This window comes from Acartia tonsa, chromosome 1, assembly GCF_053477335.1.
Source record: "Acartia tonsa isolate MP-2025a chromosome 1, ASM5347733v1, whole genome shotgun sequence".
NCBI classification, from domain to species: Eukaryota; Metazoa; Arthropoda; class Copepoda; order Calanoida; family Acartiidae; genus Acartia; species Acartia tonsa.
This window is the reverse complement of record NC_137260.1, coordinates 15,439,249-15,447,454: the sequence shown is the minus strand read 5'-3', so window position 1 is coordinate 15,447,454 and position 8,206 is coordinate 15,439,249. Positions and strand designations below refer to the sequence as shown.

The 8,206-nt window shown below is 34.5% G+C and overlaps 1 protein-coding gene across 1 annotated transcript; it reads right to left on the bottom strand.

The window, feature by feature from the left end:
• Positions 1-4,595: 4,595 nt before the first annotated feature.
• Positions 4,596-8,138, bottom strand: LOC145313622 (uncharacterized). The gene is made up of 4 exons (XM_080153105.1): positions 7,996-8,138; positions 6,386-6,574; positions 5,508-5,632; positions 4,596-5,038 (listed from the first exon to the last, which is right to left on the bottom strand). Exons 1-4 carry the CDS (start codon positions 8,055-8,057, stop codon positions 4,983-4,985), a joined length of 432 nt encoding a protein of 143 aa, XP_080009231.1. The 5' UTR covers positions 8,058-8,138; the 3' UTR covers positions 4,596-4,982.
• Positions 8,139-8,206: the final 68 nt, after the last annotated feature.

Below are 8,206 nucleotides of genomic sequence, written 5' to 3'. Positions count from 1 at the left end.
TCTCAATTTCTGTTAATATAAATTCCTACATAATTCAGTATTTGGATGTGTGTGTGTGCTGGAATGGGTAGATGTGTAGTATGTAGAGGTCGTTCTGTAATAAGATAATTAAGTGTAAATTATTCGAGAAAAAAAAATAGTTTCATTTAAAATGAACCAAAATAGCGAAGCTTTACTTTTCATTATCCACACTAGTTGAAATGACCCAACGGGTTCAATTAATCAAATTTACTGAAGTAGTTAAATATGTGTGTGTGGACTTTGGGGGCACTTAAAGATGGGGGAGTTGAACTCGATAACCCAATATTTTATTTTAGATTTTAAAAGGAAAAGTAATTTTTTGAGGGGGATTTTATTTCCGTTACGAACAAACAAATAGAACAGCAGACATCCTGCTACTTTATTATAAGGATATTCAGTGGCGTGCGAAGCACTTTGTCTAGGGGGGGGCATTTTGAAGATTTTGTAAAATTTTGCCCCCCCCTAAATCAAAGTGCCCCGGGGGGGCACTTTGCTTTAGGGGGGGGCATTTTGATTATATATACTAATTTTAAATAAGGGCGTTTTAAGGGGTGGGCCTTCTAGTCCTTATCCCTCCTTCCCCATCCCTATTTCCCATTTATATCCCCCATCACTTCCCCCCCTCTCTTCTCCCCCACTCCTTCTCCCCACCATGCAATGACCGAAGGGAAGGGAGCTAGAAAGCATCTTTAAAGATAATTTAACCTTCCACCCCCCCCCCCCCCCACCACAAAACATTTTTTTATGGGAGGAAGGGGATGTTATAAAATCTCAGCAGGAAGGATGAATAACCCCATTAAAAATTTTTTTTGGGGGGGAGATAAAAACACTCATTTTGGAAATAATTTACCAAAAATAAACCTAATATGTAGAAATGATTTTAAATATTTCTTTATTGTATGACAACAAGGATGACAACATCTATAAGTAGCAAAGCACAAAAAATCATTAATAAGAATATAGACAAGAAGATTTAAAGAGCATTAGTTTAAATAAATATATATTTTAGGTAGAAAAAGTCACAAATCCCTTTTCTTGTATGTTGTGTGATGACAGTCAAAGTAAATTACATACTAGATGCTCGGAACAACGAGAGATTTTATTTTTTTGATATTATAATCCACAAAAAAATTTATTGTGCTATAAAATCCAAAGATGCAAAAAACTTTGTAAAAAATAAAAAAAATACTTGTCCTTTCATCTACAGATATGAAAATCTCTTAGAAATATGGAAAACTTTGGGGTATAGTCTCTTTTGTGGCAACGCCTCTTAAGGGGCATTTCGTTGTATTTTCATAGTAGCTTTTAATAGTTTATTATAGGTTAAGTTAGGTTAGGTGATTTTCCCGCAGGGTTAGGCAATTGGCCCCACAGGGGCTATAAATAGGGGAAAAGCTACTGTGAAAATATGAAGAAATTAAGAGGCAATGTTACGAAAGGGACTATACCCGAAATTTGATTTTGATACCCTTAGCTACAAAAATATTGTGAATTGGACCAAACAATGGGGGAATTGTGAAAGATACAAAATTGCCAAAAACGTCCTAAAAAGCAGTCCGACCTCCAGAAATTTCTAATATTTAATTATACTCCATAATGTTGGGAGTGTTAACATTAAGTTTTAGCCTTCTATCTTTAATTGCAGTTAAGAAAATTACATTTCCCCATTAGCATTACAAACTGACAGCCATAGTTATTATAGAGAAGATAAAAAGTTATATCAACATATCCTACCCTCTTCAAATGGCAATTTAACAATATGTCAATTTTCCATGAAGTGGTGTTTTCAAGGATTTGTTAGGGCAGTGTGCAAAGCGCACCGAAAAATATTTATTTCCTCTTTTAACTAAAATCAATTAACTACAACAAGAGTGACGTATTTTAACAAGTTAGGAATATAGAGTGTAGTTAGTTTTAAGGCTCTTTAATGAAAATTGCCATAAAAAAACATGTCTTTTTGTATGTACACAAAAAAATTTTAAACTTATCCTGAACATCATATGACATCATATATAGTTATTAATTTAGACAGACATACAATGTTGAAAAAAAGGCTTAGATAAATATCAACGCTGTTTCATTTTTATTTAAATAACTTTTTGATAAATATTTGATTTTTACAAATGTTTTTATACAATGTGATAAAAAGCAGAAACCAATTGGAAGGGCGCGAAGCGCAAATTTTTTTCTTCAAATATGCAGGGAGGAGGGGAGGTGTTTTGGGCTATTTATTACACCAGTCCCCAATATTTCATATAAACATTTTCTTATTTGTTAGCTCAACATCTTTTGGGACTTAAATGGAATATTGATTGGTTGGTTAATTAAGTTGAGTTTCCATACGTTTCATCCACTAATTGTAATCTATATAAGGGGTAATTTTGTGTATCATCATTGGGGATGTACAAAATTTCTTTGGTAAAAAGTTTATATTATACAAAAAAAGATACATCCTATTAAGGTTAAATGAATAGTAACTGTCTGTTTGGCGCGAAGCGCCAAAAAATTTTTTTGTTGAGTATTTCTTGATCTTTTTTTTTGGAAATTGGGAGAGTTTTGCTCTTTGTAGGGTAGGGGGCAAAAAGGGGCATTTTTGTTTACCAGGGGGGGGCAAAACGGGGCATTTTTCAACATTTAGGGGGGGGCAGGGGGGGGCGGTCGCTAGGGGGGGGCAGGGGGGGGCGTTTTGGTCGCTAGGGGGGGGCGATTGCCCCAAACGCCCCCTTCGGTTCGCACGCCACTGAGGATATTTAGTTAACAGTTGTGTTTATTATTTCAGCAGACTTTCTCAGAGAGTCCCCGATGAGGACTGGTAATCCTACCCCCCTTTTTGTGAAATAAATTAAAAATGAGGGGGAAGGGTTATTTTTCTTTCTATATGTAACCCCTGCGTGGCCTAAACTGTGGTACCCTAATCCTGCCAGGCTACAGTACCCCAATTAACCCAAGCTCACCTGACCTTAAATATAAACAAATAAATGAAAAACTTCCCCTGTCCTCTATTGAAAGGGGGGGATGGTTCCATATCCCCAAGTGCTAAGTATGAAAGCACCATAAAAATGTTTCAATACTCTTTTGCACAAATTGAAATTTAACCCTTAAAGATAATATTCCTAAATTTTCAGTAGGGGATTGTATGTAGGAAAATTACCTTAACAAGACTTCAATTTGGACCTAACAATAAAGAAATATTAGGTTCATGGACAAACGCAGGAGTCCCAAACGTTGGAGTGGACAAACGCACGAGTGTTAACATATTAATTTTATTTAGTATTTCTACAAAGATTAGGTTAGGTTAAGATATGAATAAACAAATAAGCCCCCCCCCGCAGGGGTTAGGCATTTTTAAAAAAATATAATGGTCTAAAATAAGTTAGGTTAGGTTAAGTGTCCACTCCGACGTTTGGGACTCCTGCGTTTGTCGTAGGACCAAATGTTTAAAAGGTGGGTTTAAAATCGGACCAAATATAATGTAAAAAAATTTATAAACACAAGCAATTATTTGTCAATTATCCCAAAGTCATATTGATTAATAATATTTTAGATAATATTACACAATACTTAAACAAGGATGACCTTCCATAAGAGCATCATCATCATCATTGACTTTTGTCTCTTTTTTTGTGGTGCATAGACCACACTCAATGGTTCTCCCATCTTCTTTGGATTTGGACAGAGTTGAGGCATTACCTAAAGATAAGATTTTCTCCTTGAGCAGTTAATAGAGAAGTTCATCCTCCAAAGATGGCTTTTTGAAAGAAGAATGCCGCATTTTTTCGACATTTTTAGACCTGTCGTCTTCGTTCAATTAATTATTATGAAAAGGCCCTTAGGGTTTAAACAGAGTATACAACTATTTATTTCGCTTTTGTTGGTACGGCTTTTATAGAATCAAATAAATAATCTCAAACCTATTTTTGCTGTATATTAATTAATGATCTTTTAAGAGCATTATTAGAAACTAGCGGCTTCGCCCCTAGCCTCTAGGGACTTTGCCCCAAGAGGTTAGATCAACCTATTTTTGTGTTCTTTAGATATAAAAAGAAAAATTAAAAAAAAATTTGGGAGGGGAAGAGAAATTCGACCCCCCCTTTTTAATTTTAGTTTTAAAAAGAAATTTTGGCGTTATTCTCTTTTGGCTAGGGAGCCGAGCGCTGCGGCCAGAGTTCATCCTACGAGACATTTTCATAATAATGATTGATTGAACGAAGCCAACAGGTCTAAAAAATGTCCAAAAAACGCGGCATTCTTCTTTTGAAAACCCATCTCAGGTTATTTTGGTTTAACTGGTTTCTTTTTTCTTAGGGATTCCAAGTAAAGGCTTGATTTGTTAATGCAGAAATCAAAGCTCTCCAAACATATTTAATAGAGATAACAAATATTAAATTAACACTAGTAGACTGTCAGATCTTATAAAGCATTATATTTAATCATAGGTCTAAGTAAACAGAAGGTTTATGTAAATTTGTTGCAAAATTGCTTATATTTTATACTGTAGGGACATACTTAATTATCATTAAAGAGATAATATTAAACCTTGTTGTCGATGATAAATCAAATGAAATATCAAATCGTTATAAATGCAATAATTTTATTAAATTAAACAAACAAATAAGGATGGTATTTTTACAATAATAAATTAACAAAAAATAACAATTTATAGAACTTGCTTGTGTCAGAACATAGATTTTAATAAAACCTTTTTAGGTATAGTCCCTTTATTGACAATGCCTGTAAAGGGGCGTTTCGTCGTATTTCACATTAGTTTTTATAAGTTAGTTTAGGTGATTTCCCCGCAGGGTTAGGTAATTGGCCCCGTAGGATTAGAGCCCCCCGCAGGCGCTAGAAATAGGGGAAAAGCTACTGTGAAAATACGGTGAAAACGCCCCTTAAGAGGCACTGCCTCGAAAGGGGCTATAACCAAATTTTTAATCGATTTTATTTCTTCTGGTTAATACAAATTAACTGCAAAGTGAAATACTTGTTGGTGAACAGGCGACAGTTACACTCAGGGTTGCTAAAATAAAAAATTCAATTTTAGTAAAATTTAATGTTTGTGAATTTCACTTTTATGAGAACTGTAAAAAACATAACTGTCTTGGTTAATGTTAGTGACATTGTTCAGAGGCAAAAAATACTGTTAATACAGTAAGACCCACAAAAAAGTATTTTTTAGGATTTACAGCCCTTATTTCCCGATGTATCATCAAAAGTGATATATGTTCTTTTGTCTGTACATTTTTACACCAAATAAAGAAAAAAATGAAGTTCAAGAATGTTTCAATGGAGATTTTTAAGGCCTAAGTGTATGTGCCTATAGATTATCTTTCATATAGCATCCTTTACATATTAACTAATGAAAGTTATCTGACATAGATATCATTAGTAATGAACCTACTATCTTTTTTTGCTCATCCCTTGAGATAGCCTTTCCCTTCAAAATATGAAAATTTAAAATAAACAGAGCATACAAGCCTATAACAGACCTGTATAAGAGGTGGTTGTGGAGGTAGCTGTGGCAGTGATGGTTGAGGTTGATGTTAGCAACAGGAAGAGTCTAGCATCTCTGTAGTTGGGAGCATCATCACTACTGGATATCATATCTTCAGTCCTAAATACAATTTTATAAAAAAAAAATTTTAAGCATGTAATAGTTATTTATCACAGTGTATTAAAAACAGCTTTCTGAGGATATAAAAATGTAAACAACACATGATGTTTTCAAGGTGGCTGAGAACTGATTCCTATCCACTGGATAATTGGTTTCTAAGCCATACTGGAAAAGGTATTAATTTCACAAAACTATTTTTCACAATAGAAAAAACTATATTCATAATCCTTGAAAACATAACTAATAAATTAGATTTCTAAGAAAAAAGTATTAAATAAATATAAATTCTGTCAGACCTCTTTTAATGTGTTTCATTTTATCAAATTTGTAAAACCTCATAATTATTATTTTAATTCAAAATATACAAAAAAAAACTCTTCAAAGATTTGTTTCATGTAAGTTAGATAAGAAAATAGGTATACCTAAATTGCAAGGATTTGAATCTCAATGTTTAGGTACAAAAGGTCAGAAACCTGTCTGTAATTTTGGACAAAAATGTTCTAAGAAAACCAAATAAAAGCAACAAGTAAAATGGTTCTTATAAATTAACAGCTCTATTATATATTATAGTTTTACAGTTTAACATTTCTGTGAAACAGAACAAAACTTTCATCCTGGTTTAATTTGATTTACGCAAAAAAAATTAAGATTGCTGGTTGCACATATAATAATCAATTAAACTGTTTGCTTTACAGATTTTTCATGCTTTCACTTATAGATAAATGTGTTTAGTGTTCACTGTGGAATAATTACCTGTGCACACGACTTGGAAAGATTTCGTCACTATCCAAAATTTCAGCTGCTCTTTTCTTTCTTTTTCCTGTACAGGCGCCTGTTAGAGATGCATTAGATTTGAAACAAATGGATGTAGTTTTCAAGGTAGAGGTTGTTGTACTAGTGGATGTTGATGAGCTGATGGTGGCAAAAAACAATCTTGCATTCCTTTAATTTTAACAATTAATTATTCATTAAACAAGATAAAAATGATAATGGATGTATTATGTAAATAATCAACATGTATGATTAAGCAAAAATTGATAACATTTTGATTATATTATATACAGAGAGAAAAGGAGAGAAATAGCATATAATATAATGGCACTCTGATAGTAAATACTCTTATAGCAGTATAAAATTTTTCTGTTGGAAGGTGAATGGAAGGAGTCAGTCAGTGAAGGAAGAGGTGCTATGCATATGAAAATTAAAGTTAGTATGTTTGAACTTTATGTTGTTACAGACTGTCTGTTATCTAATATTTTACTAATGAAACATACTAGAGTTAAGATGGCAAACCAGCACTTATAAGTTTTCAAACTAAAATGAAAATCTTACAGGATAAGTAAAATATTTTTCAAACTGTTTGATCAGGATGCTTTAAATCTGTGATTAAAAACAAACAGAAACAATAATTTCAGGTTAGATTTAATTCATTTCCTAAAACAAATTTGTTATAACTGGGTGCATACAATCCTACCTGTCAGGCTGCACTGTACCTGGCTGCACACAATCTTACATGTCAGTCTGTAACTGGGTGCACACAATCTTATCTGTCAGCCAGCACCTGAGTGCACACAATCCTACCTGTCAGCCTGTACCTGGCTGCACACAATCTTACCTGTCAGCCTGTACCTGACTGCTTACAATCTTACCCGTCAGCCTGTACCTGACTGCTTACAATCTTACCTGATAGCCTGTACCTGACTGCTTACAATCTTACCTGTCAGCCTGTGTCTGGGTGCATACAATCTTACCTTTCAGCCAGTACCTGGCTGCACACAATCTTACCTGTCAGCCTGTACCTGACTGCTTACAAACTTACCTGTCAACCTGTGTTTGGGTGCATACAATCTTACCTTTCAGCCTGTACCTGGCTGCACACAATCTTACCTGTCAGCCTGTACCTGACTGCTTACAATCTTACCTTTCAGCCTGTACCTGGCTGCACACAATCTTACCTGTCAGCCTGTACCTGACTGCTTACAATCTTACCTGTCAGCCTTTATCTGGGTGCATACAATCTTACCTTTCAGCCTGTACCTGGCTGCACACAATCTTACATGTCAGCCTGAATCTGACTGCTTACAATCTTACCTGTCAGCCTGTATCTGGGTGCATACAATCTTACCTTTTAGCCTGTACCTGGCTGCACACAATCTTACATGTCAGCCTGTACCTGACTGCTTACCAACTTACCTGACAGCTGGTACCTGACTGCATTCAATCTCACCTGTCAGTCAGCACCTAAGTGCACACAATCCTACCTGTCAGACTGTACCTGGCTGCACACAATCATACCTTTCAGCCTGTACCTGGCTGCACGCAATTTTACCTGTCAGCCAGTGTCTGGGTGCGTACAATCTTACCTGTCAGCCTGCACTTGAGTGCACACAATCAGGGAAACTAATATCAGTGCTAGAACCTTCATTTTTATAATCTATACAAATATTCCAGGAGTTATTTTAATAAGAATTAAGAGACAGGAACTTAACAATTGTAATGTGTTAAGGAATTTCTTTAACCAAGTCCCAAAATAATTAAACGTTTTAAGATTAAATTATATATTTAGTATTTACC